This window comes from Vigna radiata, unplaced genomic scaffold, assembly GCF_000741045.1.
Source record: "Vigna radiata var. radiata cultivar VC1973A unplaced genomic scaffold, Vradiata_ver6 scaffold_100, whole genome shotgun sequence".
In the NCBI taxonomy this organism is placed as follows: Eukaryota; Viridiplantae; Streptophyta; class Magnoliopsida; order Fabales; family Fabaceae; genus Vigna; species Vigna radiata.
Window position 1 is genome coordinate 1,299,754 of NW_014544133.1, and position 23,547 is coordinate 1,323,300.

Consider the following 23,547-nt stretch of genomic DNA (forward strand, 5'->3'; position numbering starts at 1 on the left):
TTTCCATTTTAATTTTTTTTTATATTTTACAACACTTATTCTAAAATACAATTTTTTTTTATTCTGAAAGATATTGTATAAAATATAAAAATTATATTTTAAATTGCAGATATACCTTATCCAAAATGTTGTTTAAGTTTCAACTCCATTTATAAGAAAATAGCTTATAATAAGTTAGTAAGCTAAGTGAAGCTACTGCTAAAAGAAATGAAGAAACCGCATAAAAGTACGGACAAAAGATCGTTTGCAGAGGAGAGAAAAAGTGTACAAAACCAGACATGCAAAAGATGAACAGCAATAATTAATTAAATATGTTAAATTTGGTAATAATTAATTAAATATTAAATATATCTATAAAGCATAATTTAATTATATATATAGATAGATAGATATACCCTGTTCATATCTTCTTTTTTTTTTAATTTAATCTATCTCTGTGTGGGTGTCCTGTCAGTTTCCATAATGGATGATTTTAGATATAATTAGTTTTTCTTAATCAAGTCACAATAATGTTTCATTTAATTTCAGGTAGTCTTGGTTAAACATGTTAGGTTTTCATGTTCTGTATAGATTTAGATCAGTCATTAGTATTGCATTCATGTTTGTGCAGTGTTTTAAATGATTTTGATGAAGTAATTTGAGGCAAATTAAATCTTAAACTCATTTTCAAATGAAGATACATAACTTATGTTATGTTAATTAATTAATTTTATTGTTTTGAAAATATTTAAAAAAGGTAAATTTCAATAATTTTAATGGATTAAAAAGTTGATTTAATCATTAAAAAAAAGGCATCAGAGTGTCAGTTTTCAAATTTCTCTCTATTTTAATCAATTAAAATTATCAGTTTGTTTTCAATTTTTTCTACCTTCTTTTTGTTCAACTCCATTTTAGAAATAAAAATTCAAATCATATCAAATGAAAATATCTCTAAAGATAAGAAAAATTATCCCCAATCATCATACAATCTAGAATAGTCAAACTATCTACAAACCTTAACACTCTCATAGTTATAGCCAAAGAGCAATTTTAATTTATATTCATGGAAATAATATAAATTAAAACTTAAACAATATTCATTTATTTATTTTCAGAGATTGTGTCCAAAAAGCCTCTTAAAAATACCATGTCAAATGCAAAAGATTTCTTTCAACCTTTTGAGAATTATTCTTAACTAAACAACCAATGAGAGAAACAATTTGGTTTAGACATACAAGAACTTCAACCAAATTTACAATAGAAAAGATTAAGATAACAACCAATAGAAAGTTATTAATTAAGCAAAAGAATAACATAAAAAAATCTAAACAATTTATATTATACAGCTCAAATAAGCACCAAATTTAGTGTCACTTACTCCTCTAAATGTGGCAATTAAGCAATAAGCATTCTCTTTGGCTATGACATATTATGTTTAGAACAAATATATACAAACAATGTTATAGGTAAGTTTTAGGCTCTTCATCTATGAAAGTGGTAAAAATTGGTCACTCCTTTGGAATTCAAGACTTCTCTATTTGCACAAACAAGAAAATATAACCTCCTTTTGCTCATGAAATGTGAATATTTCTCATCATATAGTAGAGAGAACCATCACAAATACTAATATTGAACCCTTGTGCCTTAGAATTAAGCCTGAGGTATAAGGGGAGTCTGAAGGTTGTCATAGTTTGGTAAGTATGGGAGTGGAAGCAATGCAGGATCTTTGTAAGCATTCACCAAATTCTCATAAAACTGTGTCATTGTAGCACCAGTTTGGTCTTGCCTATCCTTCTTTATTAAACTCTGCAAACATAAACCAAAATCAGAATCAGAATGACAATGGATGAACCATCAGAAATTTTAAGGGTTGGTTGGATAGTGGAGAAATGTACCTCTGCAGAATATGCAACAAATATGGGAAGAAATCGTTTTCGACAGTACTCATTGAAAAGAAGTGTGAGGACTGGTAGAGGCATTGCCAGAGTTGAGGCCATAGAAAGCTTTTTCAATGCAAAGATTCCCACTGCAATAATTTGCATGAGTACCAGAGAAAATATCATTGAATTGTGTATAACAGGCCAAAATTTCCCAGCTGTATCGTACTTTGGTGCATATACATTTATGAACTGCATAATAAATTGGCAGAGCGTCAGAACAAGTTATATCAGAAATGTTTGCTAAGTTTCTCACAGTTTCATGGATAAAATTAACATTGTCAAAACTTCTGCAGAATAATAAAGGCTATATAACCAAACTTCAGTCAACCACAACCACAGTCATGGAATGTTTTACTTCCATTCACCCTAAACATTCAAATGATCTCTCAAACATTCACCAATCCTATAGTTTTCTCGATTATTTAGCAAGAATCTGTGAAAACAAACCGCTGCTTAACTATTAGCAATGTATCAATAAATACTGTGCAGAACTTTCCTAATTGGAAAAGCAGCTTAATTTCATCTTAATAAAACCATCTATCAACTACTTGAAAAAAGAAACATCAAAAGAAATGCTAACCTGGTTTCGATATATGATGTATGCAAGACAAAAGTAGGCCAAGAGGAATGGCAAAATTAATGGAGCAAGGAAAAAATATGTAATACCAAGAAGTCCAAAAAAAAGGACCCTCGGAATATCCTTGTGGTATGGAATAGATGGAACTTCAAATTCATCTTCGTCTGGACTTGTGAAAAGCCTTGTTATCCGACAGAAAAGAAAAGGAATTACACGGAACAGTTCTGAAGACACACTTGTCCATCCTTGGGTGACAACATAGGTAATAAAAAATGATGCCTACAGTTAAACCAAAATCAACAACATCAGAAAGATAGAAATAACTTTGTTATATTATTGTAACTTTGTTGCTTAAATCAAAGTGATAGATAGTATAAACAATTTTGTTCTTGATCAGTTTTGGGAGGACATTTTTGGTCATGTGTTAGCCATTAAATACTTTTATTCTAACCTGTGCTGGAACTGCAACTGCCAGCTTCGCAGGAATGTTCTTAGGATCAAGGATGGCCTGCAGCATGGATAGAATTGAGCCAGAAAATACAGATGCAAAAAAGACATTCCATACTGTGAACCACAGCACTTTTCTAGATGCACTCATTTCTATATCACTGTGTGAGATGTATCCTTGAATGGAGGAAAGGAATTTCATGGCCGGAGGCACCACTTTCAGAAACAACTGAAGAATAAGACTGGGGAGGTATCCTGTCACTATTTGACTGAAAAATTTTCTGAAATCACAAAATTTTGCATTAAGAAATAAAACATCAAATCACAAAACAAAAGTTATCATGTTAGGACCAAGTCAGAGCAACAAAACTTTAAGGGATAAAAGTGTAACAGTATAGTAGGATGTAAGGATAGTTAGTTAGTTCAGTATTATGTTAAAAGTCCCACATCGGCCAGAGATAAAGCCAATACCTTATAAATCGGTTTTGTGAGATTAAGTTAGGTTTAAAAACTACTTTCTAATATGTTGTGTATCAGTGTTGATAAACGAAAGTAACTTACATGGAGAGAAGACTTGTCAAGAAGGGAAACAAAATTTCCAATTCATTAAGGTTGGTAAGTCCCTGTACGAATACTACAGGTAAAAGGAATGATATAGTGAAAAGAGTACACACAACTACAACCACCAACTTAGAAATCCATCGACGCATGAATGATTCAGAGAAGAAAGGCCAATACACATCACGAGGTTCTGGAGCAAATTCTGTAATCCAGTGGGTTGGATTGACTGATTGCTTTATATGAAAAGCAGTTGCAGCACCCAAACGAGACCTGAAGAACACAAAGGCAGCTCGAGCCTCCTTCAATATTCAACAACAACAGAGATTAGTGGATGTAGCATGCACTTTTATACAAGAAAAATGTAAATAGTTAGATTTAATAAAACTTTTAAATGAGTTCAGATTCTCTGCTGAGTTTTTAGTGATAGCCTCTGAAATGCACTGATGTCAGTACATTACAAAAGATTTTAATATATTTTAAAACATCAAAATCAGTGTTCATCAGTGTATTTTGAAGGCTTAGCCAAGAGACAGCACCAAAAGCTCAACAGATCCTTTTAAATTGTTTCCTTTGGAAAAAGATTGAAAGATTACCACATACTTCTCCTGCCAATGAAGCCTCTGATTGCTTAAATCTGACACTCTCCTCAATGTTCTCTAATTTCTTTTGATATTCCTCTATAACATTGGTTTTCTGCCTAAAAATTCCAGAAATACCACGATTCATACGCTTCTGTCGAGTGGGATCTGATCGTAATTGAGTAACTCTTTTATACAACTTTTTGGCCTCACTCTAGATTAAAGCAGTGGAAAGATAGAGATATCAGTTGTATAAATCTAAAAAATGAAACAAAATAAATAGAATACTAAAACACCTAATCTGATCAACAACATAGAAGCCATGTTCTAACTATATGTTCTAACTGTCTAAATATATTACTTTGTATTGCTTTTGTTCTTCCAAGTAACTATCCTTCTATCATAACTAGTTAATTGTTCTAACCATTCAAACTAGATACTTTGATTTCTTTTATTCTTCCAAGCAATCCTAAACTGTTTCTATCATCATTTTGTGATTCACTCATAGCTCTAATTTCATTTCTTTGTCAATTAACAAGAAAGAGAACTAAAATCAAACATGATTCTTACCACGAGGCTATGAATTTTACCAGTTCGACGAACAACCACATGCGACAGATATGTAGAAGGATAAAGCTCACTAAAGAATCTCTCAACACTGTCACTGATGCTGTTAGAAGAGGAAGTGGGAATGCTGTGAACTAAAATGGTGAAGTGATGAGGCTGAGGTTCGGAAGAATAAAAGTAAGAAATTCTTTTAGACGATATGTATTTATATTCCTGACAACAGAAAGACAGATAAATGAGTAAGTAATTAAAGAGAAAGAAAAAGCCTTGCATCAAGTATGAAAGCACAATGCAAAAAACTATTCAGATTGCTGAAGCAGTTAGACAAAATATTTCCAAAAGCTAAGAGTTTGTGTTCTTACAAAAAAGAGTAGCATGCAAATGAAGCCACTGACAATATATACAGCAATGAAGTGGACCCACAACCTGAAACAAAATCATAAAGAATAACAATCTGATACAGTTCAATCCATAATGAATCGGTAACAACACACCAATGTTGGAAAAAAAAAGCACTCCAAAGTCTTAGGTAAGCTCTCTAGAGCAAGCTAATTGGAAAAGAAAAAATCTTGAGTTAGTATTCACCAATGAGAGCCACTGTTTACATTTGATATGGTGAACACATCCAAGGAATTGCTGACAAAGTCCACAACATCAATATCTTTTAGCTGATTTCCCCAACAATTAACTGGAAGAATCACAAGCATCCCAATCATCCCAGCAAAGGTAAACATTTTCAAACTGCACACATGAAACATGAGAAGTCAGTTCACAATTTGAGTACGAGGTTTTATTCAGATGCTTCAGTTGTTTTGCTTTGGAAGAGTTGAATATGGAAAGGGGTCACGTCACACACAAGTTTGCTGATCATGAAGGTGAATGTACCTGAAGGTTATCATGCGCATAAACACAACACCATCTAACCCTGATAACGACAACAGTTCCTCCTCAGAAAGCCTCCATGCTTTTGCAACCCAACCTGCAGAAGGAATCAGTCTCTCTAAGTTGAAACGACTCCTCCTCTTCGATATTCCTTCAGCCAGCAAGCGTGGCACATAAACTTCATAGTTGCTCGGTTGTTTCCTCAATATAGAATAAAGTGTGAAGAACAGCACACACAAAGCCGTGTTGATGCCAACAGATGTCAACAGTGCAGACACGATCATGTTTTCAAGGAAATCTCAGAAATCAAGAAAATGGTGTATAAGCTACTGCAAGAAACACAAACAATGAAAACAGATAATCAAATCTTTTTCAGATTTGAAGCAAGCTTTGTAAATGAATTACTTAAGGTTAAAATACCCTTTTGGCTCATCTTATTCCTTAGTTTCGGTTTGGCCTTCTAAGTTTAAAGATAAATCACTTCATTTCTTCAATAATCTCTGCTAAACCAAGTAGATTATTTCACTAGTTTACGCTATCTTAGTCAACTATGTAATAAACAATGAAAATTTCCCTGGATTATTTGTTTATAAACAAAATCGCAATGATAATTTCCTGCATTAAATAATCCGGCAACCAATTGATAACAGATAAAATGCTGTAAAACTCGTACTGATTGTCAAAAGAGGAAAATGAAATCAAAACAAAGAAACTGCTCATACTCTTGAAATAGATGTTGAGAAGCCTGAAATGAAAAACCCAGATTCAGAAACTCCGAAAGTATGAGACTTTATCACTGTATGATTGGTGCAGTCTCTCTGAACACCAAAAGTTGAACATACCCAGATGGCTATATTGGAGTGTAGGAAGGAATAGCTGTGTTGACTGTGTCAGAAGAACTTTGGAACATGAACCAGTTATGCCAACTACCAAATTAGGAAGAGAATTACATCTTCTTTTATCGTTGTGCAACTACTTTCACTGATAGTTTATCCTGAAGATTCTTTTCCTTAATTTTTCCAAGCTTTAAACTTCAAAACTAGGCTCTTATTCAAAGATATACGTGTATTATTTGAAGCAAATTAAAAATACATTTGAGAAATGAATACACCAGAAATTGTTTATTTAAAAATAATTTTTAGAAGAAAAATCAAATCAGTACTCAATTATTAGCAGCTAATTAAACATGTTCAAATATCACTTTCAACGTAGCATTATAAAACATTAAATTATACAACAATTTAAATTATAACTTTCAACGTAACATTGTAAAAAAAAAATAGATTACAAGAAATATACTAATTAATTTAAATTATAGTCAACTCTCACTTTTTTTTTTACAATTAAATTACAAGTAAATTTATTATTATGATATCATGAGCTATTAAAATCTATTATTCAATTTTTAAGATTATTATTTCACTCGCTATTAGTTTCTTGTCGATTTTCACATTTGATATTTTTGGTGTTGAATATCTGGTACACTACTAATTTATAATAAATGGTTGAAAGATTTATTGTGAATATCAGATTTTCTTCCACTCTCATACCCAATATAATTGATGTGAGAAAGTGTGTTCATATTTCATATTAGTTAGAAATAAGATTAATTTTAATAACATACATTTTACCAAATTGTTTCATGAATTTTACCATTTTATTCCTTTCATGTATTTTACATCAAATTGTCCATTTTTTTTTTCAATCTTTAACTCAATTGAAATTTAATTGATCATAAATACATGGAAAATTTATATGATTAATTGATTTTACATTTACGAATTCATATTTTATTTTGGAGAAAGTAGTTGAAATGATGTTATTATAATTATGGTACAACAGTCAACCGATGGCTTCCAATTCTCACTCATTGACTGTTTGTTTAAACAGCTTACGAAAAACGTGTCATTTTCATAATTTCTGACATTTTGTGAAGTCATTTCGTTTGGATAATGATATTTAGACAATTTTTTTTTACAACATTTGAACATTGATTACGTGTTAATATGTGATTAGTTAAAAATTATTCCACAATCAATAATAATAATTATAAAAATTATTGTGGAACAATTTTTTACCAATCACAGATTGACACGTAATCAATGTGTTGTCAAAAGAATTTTGTCTAAATATCATTATCATTTTTTTTTTAAAGATGTTTTGTGATAATTTTGGTGGCTTAATTAAAAATAAATAAATAGTTTATAAAAACATACATTGGAAATTAGGTTGCAAGTGTGAATGGTTTTATGCATCTCTTGTTCACACTTCCCACTTTTTAAAATATCTTATTTTAATTTGACTTTCATCATTTGAAATTTGAAAATTAACATTGTAAGATTACAAAAATTTCACGTTTCTTTTAGTCTAAGGCAGATTTTTTTTTTTTCGATTTAATAGCTAAATCCAAGATGAAAACGTGTCAAATTAAAATAACACTCTTTTGTTTTTCCTTTTTATTATATGAAAGGTTATCTTTTTTATAAATTATATTTTAGTAGACTAATGGATAATTAGTTCGTAAAGAGCTTCTACAATGTTAACTATAAGAAAATTGAGTTTGAAAATGTAAAAGAAAAAAAAACGTAGAACATAATTACAAGAGTAATAATAAAATAATACACTTTTATTTTTATTTGATACACAATATAATAGTCATAAAAAACTAATTTTTTATATTTAAAAAAAAAACAAAATAAAAAATAATATTAAATAAATTTAAAAATTTTATATATATCAAAATGTTATTATTATAATCATAATTAACACACAATATATAGCCATTGGCCTTTAACTATTTGCTAAAAATAATGAAGAAAACTAAAATAAATAATGTTTTACAAACAAAATACGAATATGACACTAATACATACATTAGTTTTAATAACATTTAAAAAAAGACAACATTTTTATGTATTACTAGTATCATTTTCAAAATTGTTATCTATTAACATCTTTACTATCATTGAAGAATGTTGTCAATTTTTTTTTAACATTTGAAAAATGTTATTTATACATTTTCTAACATTTAAAAAATATGTTCTATACATTTAAAAAATGCTACTAATTATTTTGTTTTGTAATAATTAAAAATTGTTACGTATTGTAACATTTCAAAATTTCAAAATTGTTACTAATTTATCTATCTAAAAATAAAAAATAAGTGATATTAACATATTTATACTTTAAATTTAGGTTTAATGTCAACCTTAAAAAAAAAATACATGTGGAAGGGAGGGACAGATGTCTCAAAATAAAAATGGTTGGGGTTTAATATATAGAAGTAGTAAGGAAAGTTCTCATTTTCTTCCGAATCTACATCTCTTCAAACCAAGCTTCTATCTTTTCTTATCTTTCTCTCTAAAATTCTCTTCCTTCTCTTTAAAATTCTCTCCATTCTCTCTACAAATTCTCATCTTATTCTTCATCTGATCTACAATCAGATTGGGTGTAAGTTATTCTAGAGTCAAGAACATCCATTCTCACCTATCAAACTTGTATTTTGAACGGGTAAGTTTCATTTCTTGAGCTTTTGTTAAAATCTGGAAATTTCTATCACAAGCAAGATAGCCAGGTTGATTGCATGTGTTCTTCAACCTTCTCTTCTTCTTTCTAACTTCATCTTTTATCCATTGGGTGGTCTTTTCTCACCAATCAGAGAACTTTAGGTGTTCATATGATTTTCTGGTGTTAAAGCAATTTTTGAAAAAGATAAACGTTGTTCGATTCGGTCAAAGAGGTAAGGGAAGCTGACTAATTTAATTGCTTGATTGTTGATATATGAATATGTTGGTTGATGATTATGCATATATGTGAAATTGAATGATTGTGTATTCGGCATTGATGGTGTGTGATGTGTTCATGTCGAAATGTTTTTTGCATAATTTTGGCACATGGTCGAGAGAAATGTGAGGAAATGGAATGGTAAAAATGGGGAATCTTGGTGTTCGATGTGGTTCTGATATGTAGGGAGAATGCGAACAAGTTGCGTAGAAGTGGTTAGAGTTTTTGAGTCACTCAGAAATGTACCAAAACTAGTAAATATGGTTCTCAGTCATTGAGTTCGTGATTCTGCAGAATTGATTCTCAAATCTGTGGTGAAACTCCATTGATAATGTCAGAAAAGCTTAGATAATCTTAATTAATGTGTAAGGATGAGTATGATATAAGTTTGGAGGATTATAAGTTGGGGGAATGTAGTGAAATTGGTAAGAATTAATGTTGTTTATAATTTTGCAGTCATTCTATAGAGTTATGTTGCTCACTGAGGGTCTTTCATTGACCATTTGGTTTCCTCTAGTGCTCGGTCTTAACTGAGTTCTGTGATTGTGGATTCTCAGTTAATGACCGACCAGTCTTGAGCTAATATTCAGATGAATATAGCATTCAGTCTAGTTATAACTTTTGATTTTTAACTACGTTCGGTCTGTTATAGGCCTTATTTGTTTATGACCGCTCAATCATGTATTGTATTGGTAGTGCTCGGTTTTATACCAGCACTCGGTCTCAGAAGTGCTCGGTCTTGTACTAGCACTCAGTCTCTTCCTAGTACTCAGACTTGCACTGGTATTCGATTCTAATAGTGTTCGCCCTAAGCTAAAATTGTTCGGCCTAAGCTAATAGCGTTCTGCTTAAGCCAATGGAGTTCGGTATAAGCCTATAGTGTTCGTTCTAATTCATAAGTGTTCGGTATAAGGTTCAATTGTTCGGCTCATGCTTGAGTCTTACTCTCTAAGTAGAGAACGGTGGTGCATGTGGTAGGAATAACAGGAGGCCTGATCACGTTAGCTTGGGGTTCTAGCTAACGGAGTAAACTCATGTGTAGTTTGCGGTTTTCTAGCTATAGTGAGGGATGAAGAGCTAACCCCATGTGACGGCTTACGGTTTTCCAACCTATGGTATTCGTGTGGTGTTCCGGTTTACCTTTCCACGGGTGCAAGAACGGCCATAGCTCATATTCATATAGTTTGAATAGTCAGTGTAAAGTGGTCGACTATAACATGTTTGTATGATTTCTGTATATGTATGATTATATTATATGTTTATCTAAATGGTATGTTAACATAGTTAATTAAATTACACTAGCTTACCCTTATTTCCTATCTTGTCATGTTTTCGCGTTCAGTTGTCTTCGTCATTGCAATGAACACCCTGTGGGTGTGAGTAGTGTGTGAAGATGGTTTTCTGGAGCAGGCGCTGGAAGAAGAGGATCGTCCCTGTTAGAGTGAGACCGTTCAATCTTGTACTCTTTTTTGTAATAAGCTTAAGACCGTTCAGTTTATACATTACTTGTATGACCGTTCAGTTTGTTCTTATCTTTGCATCGACATAGGATTTTGTAAAGTTTTTAAATTTATGGTTATTTTAGTATAATTGTGAGTTAATTTTTTTTTCTTGTAATTGTTCTACTGTATTGTAAATGTAAGGATTCTTAAATATAGTTTTCAGCTATATTTTTGGGGTGTTACACTTAGTGATATGAATATAGTTGGGTAGAAGAAAAAAGAAATGATAATTTTTAATGAAATCTAATTGTCATTGTTTTAATTCAAGAAAAGGAGTACCACTTGTTGGTTTAGAATGGTTAACACTTATGTTTTTAGCTAGTTGTAAATAATTGCATGAATGAAATGTTACAATACAAAGAATACAAAAAATTAGATGGCTAGCTTTTTAAGTAAAGCAGGTTTAGTTTTATTGTTTTTGGTTGTCACAATTTCAATTATAATTAGTGTTGGAAAAAGGTTGGCTTCGTTTCAACATCAAGAGGGGGGGGGTGAATTGATGAGGTTTCAAAATCAGAGTCTTTTTAAAATCTTTTTCTCAAAGTGTAAACCTTTACACATTTTTTTGAATCACAAGGAATGAAAATTCTAAATGTAGCGGAAATACAAAGTAGACTACGTAAACAGGTAAGTCGACTGAATGTAAAAGTGTAAGGATAGAGAAATCAAACATAGATTTTTATACTGGTTTGGCTTCAATGCCTACATTCAGTGTCCTTCCACAATTCGGAAGCAAATGCACTATAATGGTCAAGGTTTTTACAACAAGACTTTTATAGAGACCTCCACGTCAAAAATATAAAACACCTTTCTAACCCTCTAACCAAAATATAGGCAGTACACACAAAGATTTGCAACAAGATATCCCCTCTTCTGCAATCTTTAACCCCACTTTGAACAATCCTCAAAGTGTCCAAACTTCACGAGTCAACCTCCTGTAATCACAACAGGAAAAACCAATCTCTAGTAGATTGAAGGCAGTCTTAATCAACAAGAATACACTAGCTGTGCAGAATCTGATCAAACAGTAAGCTCAATACACGTCTCCTTCAAAGAACCTCCTAAAAGATAGATCACTACGGTTTTCTTGATGAGTTCTCGGAGCAAATTCTCAGAGATCACAATATGTAAATCAAAATGAAAGTGTTAGAATTTCCAAAGTCTTTGTGATCAACTGAGTCACGTCTATTTATAGTTTTCTATAAATCAGACGCTCCTATAGTTGACTGTGCTACTAATAAAGTCGATTGTCATCAGACAATTATAACTGTTAAGTCAAATAGTAGCAGTCAACAACAACCAAATTGATTTTGTATTTAATATAGTTGACTATTAATAAAAGCTTTGACCAACAATTAAAATATAACTGTTACTGTACATAAGCATAACAGAATTTCAAATCAAATAACTAACTAAGTCGGATCCACTACGCATGTAGTCAACTTAGGTACATTAGCTCAGTTTGAAAAAATTTTCAATACAAAATCACTCACAACACTGTTTTTGAAAATCTATGCATAGTCACGAGCTTTAATCAACTTGCTTCATAATGAAGTCGACTTAAAATTTGCAGTTATGCCACACAATATAAGTTCATAAAAGTGCATGTGGTTTTCTCTTTAAAAACATATGTAATGCAATCATAAATAATGTATCAAAATAAGCTCGGTGAATGCATTCATATATCGAGATCAACACAAACATGTTCAATAAGATATCATCCACAATGAGGAATAAAACATGTAACACAAAACAATACATGTGTTATTAATAATGTGTTGTCATCATTAAAAACTAGAGTGACTAGAGCACTATGAGATTAAGGTTAGCTAAACCAGTACTTCCCTTATCAACAATCTCAACAATTAGTTATCAAGTAATGCGACCATTATCATAGTTTAAGTGAATAATTATTAGCTTAAGTGAGATGTAATTATAATTAATAAATCCTTTGTAATTTTAATGGTTAAATATAAGAAAATCATTTTTATCAATGAAACAAGTTGAGTTTTATTCAAAAATATTAGAGTTTATCTCTTTTATCTTAATCAGAGTGATTCTTTCTCACATAGGAAGGAGACTCTTTTGAAACTCCAAAGGTTTCAACAAAAGTTTGTGTGTGAATGATTGTGCCAAGTTAATGAGTCTTTACTCCTCAAATTGGACTTATAATTTCATAGTAAAAAGGGAAAGTTAGCTAGATTTAAAAGTGGACTTAGGAGGAAAATTCAAGATGTGATTAAGTTGTATAAATGTTCTTCACTTGAAAAGGCTTTACACTTGGCAATTAAAGTTGAAACACAATTGAAAAAGAAAAATAAGACCAAAAGGAGTAAAACATACAATGACTACTACATTAGTAGTTAGAAAGATAAATAAAGTATAGCAAGAATCTTTTGAAGAACTTTCAAAATCCACCTAATAGGACCAATACACCTAGGAATTACCATAACTCTATACAATGTTTTAAGTGCTTACTATATGGAAACATAGCTTCTAACTATCCTACTAAGAGAACCATGAGCATAAATCCTAAAGAAGTAAAAAGTGAGCATTCTTTCCCTCTTTCCCTAAAAGTTCTTCCTTCCACATTTCTTCTTCCTCTTTAAATGAGGATGAAATTAAACCATGTGAATGAGACTTGTTAGTGATAAGGCAGATGCTAGGACAAGTTTCCAAAGAGCTTGAATCCTCTCGAAGAGAAAACATTTTTCATTAAATGGTTGGTTTGTATGGAAAGCTCGTAAGTTTTATAGTAAATTAATAAAAGTATCATTTTATTTAATTGGTCAAAGCTTAATAAGGTGGAGTAAAGGTTTGTGTATATGGTTAAGGGTTTAGTGAAAAATAAAATAAAATAACAAAGTGTGAAATAAACATTGGAAATATGCGAAATAGGCTGGGCACAGTTTACTTAAAAACTGTAAACTGTAGTTATCCGTACTCTTTTAAACTAAAAATAACTTAAACTATTTTTACTATAACCTAATTAACTATTTAATAATGAAAATAAAATTTTAACATTATTTTTGGACATCATTTTGACATTGTACACGTGTCAAAATGTGGTTAGACGATTTTAAATTAAAAAACAAACTTTGGTTTTTTTCTTTCAAACATACCCTTATCTCAGCTTTTTTAATTTGAAATCGTCCAATCATATTTTGATACGTGTGCAGTGTCAAAATTGTTAAAATAGTACCAAAAAATAGTGGTTTCATAATTCAGTTCAAATACACTGAACTTACTTTAATTTTTAGTACAGTTAACTGGTATATACTGTTTAGGTTTTATATTTGGGATCAAAATTTTCTCTGCTTGTTACATTCCTTCGTCAGAGGCTCGCTACTGCTAGGTTGAAGGCTCATCGCCGTGGAAGGTTCGCCACCGTGGAAGGCTCGACGCCGTTGAAGACTCGCCGCCGTCGAAGGCTCGTCGCTGTCGAAGGCTCGTTGTTGTCGAAAGCTTTGCCGCACCCTGCCGTCGCCGAACTATCGTAGACTCTACCACCATTGTCGAAGGTTCTGAGAACATTTCTCCTTTGGCGAGAAGCAAAGGCATATCACTCTGCAAGCCAAAGGTACGAATGTTTTTCCTTTCCCTTTCAAAAGGGATAAATAAAATTGGAAAGCGATGCACATGAGGGTGTATTCATCTGGGTAACAATTGATTTTTCTTTTGGATTTTGTGGGAGTTTTAATTATTTAGGAAGATTTTATTTTATTTTTTGTATTTGGATAAGGGTAGATTCTCTAACCTATAGATTGATTAATAAAGAGAGAGGTCAATGACTCGTGCTATGTTGTGTTTATCTTCTTCTTTGTTAATTTTAGGTTTCTTTCAAAATTATGTATGTTTTAGTGTTGTATGTTGTTCAAAGCTTAGATTTTTTTGAGGAATTTGATGGAAACTAATGAAAGATTGTTGCTTTGGAAGGGTCTTATATGATCTTTTTACTTTTTGTCCATTGGGTACATTGGTTAACTCTGTTTTTTATGTTAACTCCGCTTTTAGACAGGCTTTCAAGGGTGACATTGGATAATTAGTTTGTTTTGATTGATGCAGGATAGAGTTTAGGAAAAATCTGTGTGGATTTTGGGGAATCATTAAGTGGTTGTATGCTTTGGTTTGTATTTGCTGGCGTTAGATTTCATTCCAAACGCGGTAGTAATGTTGCTAATGTTCATAATCAGATGTAATTGTGTAAATAATGATGTGTAATTAATTGGAACAAAGATTAAAGAAAACACTAATAAGATGGTAAGGATGGGTTGGAAAAAGTCAACTAATATGAGTGCTTATTCTTATTTCTACATTAAGCATTCAATTCTTGCAGGGTAGTAAACATTAAATAGTGCAAGAGATGACCATAGAAAACATTCAATGGGCATATCCAACACTAACTTGAGAAGAAAGATTTAGCTATTGTCACCACTTTCTGAAAGTATCATTGAATTAACTATAAAGGAAATGCGTGCCAGAGATAGCATTCCTAGTCTTGTTCATCTGGATGATACAGAAATTTTTTGACATGTCACTAAATGAATTTAATAATGTGAAAGTAGATAGAAAATTGTCACGGGGGAGTGATAGGAAAATGAAATCTCTAGAGGGTGGTGAATCCTCAATGGAAGTCAAGGGTTCTACAAAGAAGAATGGTCGGATTGATGCTGGAGTGTTGTCAAGCAAGGAACAAAGTACAGATGCATCGACTATGGAGGAGCTAGTTTCAAATACTATGAAGCTTCCACTTTTATCCAGTTCATATTATTTCAGTGGTGACTTGGTTAGGGCTGATGATGGGCCGTGTGATTCTTTGAAGGAAACCCACAAAGTTATGGTGAGGGAGAAAACCTTCTCTAGTCAGGGTCAAAAGGAAGGGTTGGAGCCAACATCTACTGAGGTGAATGGTTTCCTTTAACAAATCACCAAGGGTAAGAGGGTGTGCTTTGTATGCTTCATTAAGAGTATTCATTTTCGTTAAGCTCATATGCAGAGAGATGTAGAAATAACGTACTTGAGAGAAAGTACAGGTTGTTTAATGTGGGTGATGAAGAAGGACTTCCAAGCGTAACTATTAAAATAATTAATTGTGGTGAACATAATGAGGGTGAGAATTCCTTTGACCTTTAGGCAGAATGCTAAGTTCTAGTCTAGATGTGAACTAATATTATTTGAACTATTAAATTTTAACAATATGTTGAAAGTTTCAAGTACAACTATCAAAAATGTTGAAGCATAACATTATTTGTTCATTTGAATGTGATACATGCTGATTTATATTTGATATGTTGATTTGAATCTTTACCTTTGTAGATGGAAAGAAGATAACTAAGTCAAAAAAGGGAAGAATTGGATCTACTAAAACCTATAGTCCTGAACTGCAGAAGGGAAAGCACAAAAAAGGTCAAGACGCAAATCAAGAAGGTATCAATTTTGATTTCGTATTTGTTTATGGTTTTATAAATTCCACATTCTAATTATAAATGCTTGCTTGTGAAGAACATACAATAGCTGTGTATATCTTGTGGTTTTATGTGTTGTGCTTTATTTATTTTATTAGCATATTGCATGTTGTTTGGTTATGAGTGTCTCATTGAATAATGCTGCATTTATTTTTCTTGACATAAACATTTATATGTATTGAAGGGGCTATAGATGTAATCTTTAGTGCAACACTATCAAAAAGTTGGCTGACACTGAGATTGTCTTTGGTGTTAGGGAATTGTCCTATCATACTGAGATTGTTTTTGGTGTTAGATCTATTTTATCACTTCTGCTATGCTTTTAACTTTTCTTTATTTTTTAATTTCATGATGAAATATATAACTAGGTGAATTATATGCTCGGGCATTTTAAAGAGGAGAGCCATATCCAGTGGAGCGTGGAGCCAGTTATTGACAACAGTGGGTGGTTTTTCAAACTCATGGTGATTTCAAGGACAATTTTTAGTTCAGTTCAGTTAAACTGAACTAAAAAATAGTTCAGTGCAGTTTTTTTGAACTATTTTTTAGTTCAGTGCAGTTTTTTTGAACTAAGTTATAGTTAACCACAAATTTTTATAGTGCAGTGCAGTATGTTACATTTTGCCCACCCCTAATCATATCAAAGAATTGAGCTTGGCTTATTTATTGGTTATGTGTTTTGTGCGGAATAGTTGATAATTCACTGATATTGAAAAGTAAAATTGAGAACCCTAAAATCAAGAACGCCTACCATCTCACATCAAGACACCCTCACAGCCATTCTTCCTCAACCCGCCGTCGCTCAGAGCCAGCCGCCGCTCAGGCCCATTTGTCAGAAGTCACCATCGCTGTCCACTCCACTCACAGTTCGCAAGCACATTTTGGTTGCTTAAAGTGTTCCATCACCGTCTTCAAAGCAGAACGGTGTGCAAGAGCAAGCTTTAGCTAGATTGGAGACGAAGGGGGTGCGTGGGACGTCAGGTATTTACCAATTCTACGTTCTAGCATTTTAGGTTAACATGTGTTTAGTATTTTGTTGAATGTGTTGTGCTCTGTGGTTATTTATCAATCATCCAGTTATCTCTCTACGAATGTAACGCACGAGTCTTTCTGGATACGAAATGCTTAATTCTTATGTATAAAAAGATGGTTGGAAATAGTTATGCAATCCGAAATTTCATTTTTGGATTGCGTAATGTCTGGAGCCAATTGTTATTGGCTGTTTCTATCATACTGGTGTATGTATGGCTTCGTGCATAGTCCAACAACTGAACACTTAATCCACCAAGCACAATACTATTGGCCAATATTAATTTCTTCAAAAAAAAAAGACTCAAGTTTCATGTCGTGTGCTAGCCGCTAAGTGGCTCAGCATTCTAGAGCACACCAAAGAGTTCCCTCTGCCCCCCTTATTATATTTCTCTTGTAGTTGGTTCAATGTTATGGTTCTGTAACAAATCATGTCAACTATGTTTGCTCAGATTAATTAGCCCATTCCAACTACATAACCAAAACGCAATCTGTTTGTACTTTGTATTTCTTATTTCTCACTATAAACAAAAGTTTCCACTAGATGTATCCTATACGTAAAAATGAATATGGAATAGTTAAATGTGATAACCAAATTTAACTTCTAAAACTTAAATCCAATAACCAAAGTTAATATTTTCTTGACTAAGAAATCGAGAGACGATGATAATTTGTTCATTTGATTTTTTCTTATGAAATACTAGTATTTATAATATATTTTCTATTTTATTTTTTCCATGTTTGTTTATTATTAATTAAAATTTGTTCGTCAAGTGAGAATTAAAATAAGTATAAATTTGTAGTTTTCAGAAGTTAATCACCATCAGAATGATAAAGCCATGAAGATTTTCAACAATAAATCATGGCTGTGCTAGGGTCATCAACAATTTGTTTTTTTATCATTTGTCGTCTAAAGTTACCACTGGATTCCCTTGGATTTGTGGCTTTACAGTAGAAGAGTATCCTTCAACAAAATCAAAGTCTAGAATAAACAATTATTTGGCAAAATTTCCGATCATATTAAACTCTCTCTCTTTGGAGTATCTTCAATGATCTGTTATCTACTCTTTTTTTGTTTTTGTAAAAATGTTATTGTTTATTTTATGAAAATAAAGCAAAGTGTTTGTTGTAAATATAGTTACTATGGATTTGTTCCTTTTCCCCCTCATACTCGATAAAATGCTCAAATGAACCACAAGTTAGGATATCTGTAATGTTTCAATCATGTTTGTCTGTTGATAAGTGTTAGTTATTTAAGCATGAACGTATGTGATATTGTGTGTGCATTTACTAATATAGTACAATTTGTTGCTGGTCATTCCTTTACTAGGACTCTCATTATATGGAGGACAACGCACGGCAGGAGAAAGTTAGAAAGTATGAAGAATTTGTTGACAAACGCTTGAAACCTGATCTTATTCATGCTATTAGTCAACGGTATAATGTTTGCTCCTGTGCATTCTATTTATTGTTTTGAAACAATTTGTATGAAATGCTTGTCTTACTAAATGTGTTTTTTTTATCAATACCCTAAATCCTTTTAATGGGAAATTTATTTGTATATAAGCTATATAGTTAGTTCATTCTTTATAATAAGTAATTTATGTGTGTTTCTAGGTTTTTTGAGGTCTCAAATTTATGTCCTTGAAAATGGATTTAAAGTAGTTTTATATGTGCATGAATCAAATTGTGTTTAATGGTATTTACTCATTTTCTCATCTCTTTGTTTCAGGGACAAGGTTTTTGAACAACAGAAAATTTTGTATCCTTTTTAGGTTCTGTGTGTGCAGATAGGATCAATTAATAACCTTGTAAGACTGAAACATCAACACAACAACTTTATTTATTATTCATTTCTCATAAAGTCTGCAGTAGTATTGAAAGTTCAAATCATGTAAATCTTAGTAGTAGGCTGAACTGAATTTGAGATTAATCTGCTTCTAATGAATAACACCTAGAAGTCAAAAGCAATGTCTACGTTGTTATATCACCTGACTTGTTCACTAGTTCTGATCTGCGAAGAAACATTGAAAACCTCGAGAAGAATAGTGTAACCAGTCTAAGAACTTTGGTCAATCTGGGGTCTGAAGTATACCTGCAGGCAGAAGTGTAAGTCATTAGAATTTTTTTCACAAAATTTTGTTTTTTTTTTAGTTTTGCTATGGGGCACTCATATTTTATCACTAGTCCATATAAATCATGACCAAACATGTTTTTCAATTGCATATCTTATCTTTGTAGTCACTAGTCATCAACATTTTCCATACATCATTATCATTATCAACGTCAGTCATCATCGTCTTATCAACCATTAGGATTTGTGCTACATGGGCCAACGTGGATGTAGACACCGTTCTACTGCCACTCCCCTCCTTCTTTTGGGTACAATCAATGGACAGAGATTTAAACTCAGGGAAACCTCTCCCTCATTACTAGTACAGCTAGTTCATTTGTGCATTATAATTTGTGCATTTTGTTTTTGTCTTAAGGCCATGAAATGTAAATCTCATATATTTCATGTATTTTATTTAAACTTTACAGGCCAGATACTCAACGCATATTTGTGGATATAGGATTTGGATTCCATGTGGAGTTTACTTGGTCTGAGGCTTTGAACTACATAGAAAAAAGGGAAGAAAAGATAGCCAGGTACTTTGTTTTCTTTAGCTGTGCTTTGTTATTTCTTTGGCTAAGAGGGATAGTAAATGATTGTATTCTATACTTATGTAGGATTCTTATCTTTCATATGACTGACATTAGAAAAATTTTCTGTGGTTTTCCTTTTTAATCTCACTTCCATTGCATGTGTTTTGGCCATTCATAGGCTGAGAGTTGATGATTGATGTATGTGTAACTTAGGTTAGTGAACTTTCGGGATGGTTTGTGGGTCATAACACTAAAAAAATTTCACTAATATAGAAAGAGAAGATTTTTTAGAAGGCTTGATTAACGTTATAAAAATGTGTGCTTAAGCAATTTGGGTAATATGATATCAGTCTTTGTTCCATTATGAGATTAGATGTCAAAATACAACTACAAAAGTTTTGTCAAACATCATTATGGAAACAGTTAATAGATCCTAGTTTAAATTTAATGCGTTTAGTCCTGGAATTGTGTTAAGGTCTCGAACTTTTTGGTCTATTTTTTATCTTTTGGTCATGAGGGTCAAAGTTATCTTCATTTCGTTCTTCTTTGTCTATCTGTCTAAACATGGTCAGGTAGTTTCATTTTTGTTAGATATATTGTGTTTTATGTTAATTAGGAAAACATAGCCTCTATTGTTAATTAGGGAAACATAGGCATTTTATATGTGTGATATTGGTAGATATTGTTTATATTGTTTGTAAACAATCTTCTATTTACCATATTTATGTTTGGTTGTTGTCATATGTACTTGTATCATTCTTCATTATAAATATATTACACTATGTGTATTTTAGATACCAGGGACATTAACCCTACACCTAGCTTTTCTCTATATTCGACAATATCCTTTTCATTTTAAGGTTGAAACCTGAAAATAATGTTGCATGTTGATATTTAAGGCATGCTTATGTTGCAGGCAGATAGAAGAGTACACCCGGTTGATTGCATCAATTAAAGCCCAAATCAAGCTTGTATGTCCTTAATTTCTTTGCTTCTTATAATTATTCTTGCGTAAGTGGTGGTAATTAGTTAATTACGTACTACTTATCAGAGCTTTCAATATTAGCTTGCAATCGTACACAGCCTAAGACCACATGAGACAGATAGGAAGCTCAAGCTGAAGAACCCTCAAAGGGTCTAATGCCCTTGAGGCCAAAAGCCTACATGGCATGTAGGTTATGACCAATTTTTGGGTCAACTCACTAAGAAAAGAAAAAGTACCCTACCTCATAGGGGGTTTGCTCTAGCATGAACTGGTGCATACCAATAGAATTCACTATGGACATTAAAATGTAATCTACATTACCAAATATGTTAATTGAAACAAAATGCATGGTTTTGTTTTGAATACCAGTGGTAACGTGTTGCTCTGCTTAAACTTTTATTACCACTCGTTTGACTATGTTAGATTAATTATCCAAATAATGTTATAATTAGTTGTGAATTTAGACATAGGTTGTTGTGAATTTTCTAGTCACGGGACATAAACAGAGATGCATGAAGATCAAGTTGAAGTCTACCAAGGAAATTATTGTTTGCTGTCCTATTTTTCTAAATATATTTATATTCTTGGACTAGGAAATGTTGAATTAAGTGTTTAGATATTGAGAAAAGTAATATGCATGGTAACACTTCACCTTACTGTCCCCAAGTTATGGGTCTTATTGTCAATTCATAGGATTAGCACATCTGAGAAGTGAGCTAATTTTTAATGGACTGGACTCAACCTACTTGGGTCTGTCTGTTTTTGCGTTGACCATTGTAGGTTTGACTGAGTTGAGTGGATTTGCCCAAGTTAAGTGATGGTTTTTTCTATAAAAAAATGATGGGTGGTGTTAAGATAATTCTAGTAACCAAGGATTGAATTTTCCATCAAGATATTTTAGGAAATATGTTATCTATTTCCATCCAATAAAAATTATTTTATTGTAGAGTTCCATGAACTTTAAACTCTTACAATGCAGGTTTGTGAAGGGATTCGAGAATTACTTCAACTTCCAGCTGAGAAAGCCTTACCAGAGCGGATATTTTGATATTTACCAAATATATACCAAGTTGCTCATGTCTTTAGCCGTCATTCAACGATGTAAAGAAGAAATGCTGAACAAAAACAAAGATTGATATTTATCGACCCCAAAATCTTAAATCTCTTTATGTGATCTTGTACCAAGTACATGAAGATACATTAAATGCTATTAGGTTTTTTAGCTAGCCTTTTTTCTTTGTAGTTATATAGTACCATTGTGATGCCTCAGCCTTCATGTAATATTTCAAGGCGAGATCTAGGGGATTTTCAATATCAGGCTTCAGTTTTTGTATTTTTGGGTCAGCAAATCAGGCTTATTAGAAAGAAGGATAAGATAAAAGTGATGAGAGCTGTAAATAGAAGAAGGGTCATGTTGCATGTCTTTGAGATTGGCGTGATATAGTAATGGGAAAAAAAGGGAGAAAAGTGGGAGGTAGGCTTGAGTTGCATTAAATGAGAGGGTATAATGTGAGTTACCAAATAGGTGTTGCTTTATGCAGTTTGCAATTTGTCTGTGTAAGAGTGTATGAGATGTTAAGGGCATTTATATCATCTTACATGGTCCTTCACTCAATGTCAAACACACAACACTAGCCTACACTTTTCCTTTGAATATGCAATGGCAAGTCAAATTAGGAGGGAATGACCAAACCAAACCTCCCTCTTGCTCGCTAATTTTTACATCAATTTAAGCTTATAGGGATTGGGTTTTCATCTTCCATTTGGATCCTTTTTAGTTCACATTTTGTCTCTCCTTTCACTGTGGTCTAAAACATCGCCATCCTTTCACTGTGTCACGGTTGTTGTTTGTTTTTGTGCAAGCTTTAAACCATGTTCATGCATTCAATTTCCAGCTTCCTCAGCTATGCTAATTTCATCATCACCATACCATTCCCATATCTCCTTCATTTTCCTTAATCGGGACTACTTTGTAAAAGGCTTCAAAATGGCTAAACATGTATTAACAATATTGTTTAAAATAATAAACTTTTGAAAGTTATGTTATGTAATGAAAAATAACAATTTATAAAAGCAACACATTGAGATAAGAATAAATATTCACTTTAAATCTCTATTCTCTTCTCAAGTTGGTCAATTCTGTTTTGTTGTGTATCTGTTTAGTATAAGAATTATCTCAGTTTTTGTCCGTTGTTATTCGACATTGTCTGTTGCCACTTGCTACTAATTGCCACGACTTTTCAAGGAGTTGGTCAAATTTCCCTTTCTTCCTCTCAAACCTCAATAATGTTCTTATTCCTCATTGTCTTTTTCACCTAATTTCATTAAGTCAATTAACTAAATCTTTGAATTGTTTTATAACTTTTGATGTCAATTCTCTTCTTATACAATATTGTGGTATAGGAGATTGATCGGTGAAGGATATGAATTTAGAGGGTTCTATTATTTTGGTACAAGACCATTTGTATCTTGTTTAGCTTCCCAATCTCTTAATCTTTGCATTATTGCTTAGGTCATCCAAGTTTATCAAAATTAAAAAGGATGAATCTCGAGTTTGGCAAACTTCAAGTCTTAGAATGTAAGTCATGTCAATCAGGTAAGCATCT

At 32.2% G+C, this 23,547-nt stretch overlaps 2 protein-coding genes across 10 annotated transcripts; one reads left to right on the forward strand and one right to left on the reverse strand.

Annotated features, from left to right (window-relative positions):
• Positions 1-1,289: 1,289 nt before the first annotated feature.
• On the reverse strand, positions 1,290-6,546 carry LOC106755328 (CSC1-like protein At1g69450). 3 transcript variants are annotated; one of them, XM_014637467.2, is made up of 12 exons: positions 6,254-6,546; positions 5,952-6,031; positions 5,535-5,860; positions 5,235-5,390; positions 5,012-5,075; positions 4,653-4,862; positions 4,105-4,296; positions 3,505-3,803; positions 2,948-3,224; positions 2,500-2,775; positions 1,875-2,108; positions 1,290-1,785 (listed from the first exon to the last, which is right to left on the reverse strand). In XM_014637467.2, exons 3-12 carry the CDS (start codon positions 5,813-5,815, stop codon positions 1,630-1,632), a joined length of 2,145 nt encoding a protein of 714 aa, XP_014492953.1. In that variant the 5' UTR covers positions 5,816-5,860; positions 5,952-6,031; positions 6,254-6,546; the 3' UTR covers positions 1,290-1,629. The 3 variants fall into 3 exon arrangements, with proteins under 3 accessions (XP_014492953.1, XP_014492952.1, XP_014492954.1); XM_014637466.2 differs by lacking the exon at positions 5,952-6,031; XM_014637468.2 differs by lacking the exons at positions 5,952-6,031; positions 6,254-6,546 and having other exon boundaries at positions 5,255-5,390; positions 5,535-5,648.
• A 7,537-nt stretch (positions 6,547-14,083) lies between these two features.
• LOC106755318 (protein UXT homolog) lies at positions 14,084-22,703 on the forward strand. Of its 7 annotated transcripts, none has more exons than XM_022778243.1 (9): positions 14,084-14,396; positions 16,133-16,243; positions 16,650-16,745; positions 16,882-17,262; positions 18,641-18,747; positions 19,043-19,072; positions 19,318-19,419; positions 19,852-19,959; positions 21,921-22,703. In XM_022778243.1, exons 5-9 carry the CDS (start codon positions 18,653-18,655, stop codon positions 22,075-22,077), a joined length of 492 nt encoding a protein of 163 aa, XP_022633964.1. In that variant the 5' UTR covers positions 14,084-14,396; positions 16,133-16,243; positions 16,650-16,745; positions 16,882-17,262; positions 18,641-18,652; the 3' UTR covers positions 22,078-22,703. The 7 variants fall into 7 exon arrangements, with proteins under 7 accessions (XP_022633964.1, XP_022633965.1, XP_022633968.1 ...); XM_022778244.1 differs by having other exon boundaries at positions 16,887-17,262; XM_022778247.1 differs by having other exon boundaries at positions 17,059-17,262.
• Positions 22,704-23,547: the final 844 nt, after the last annotated feature.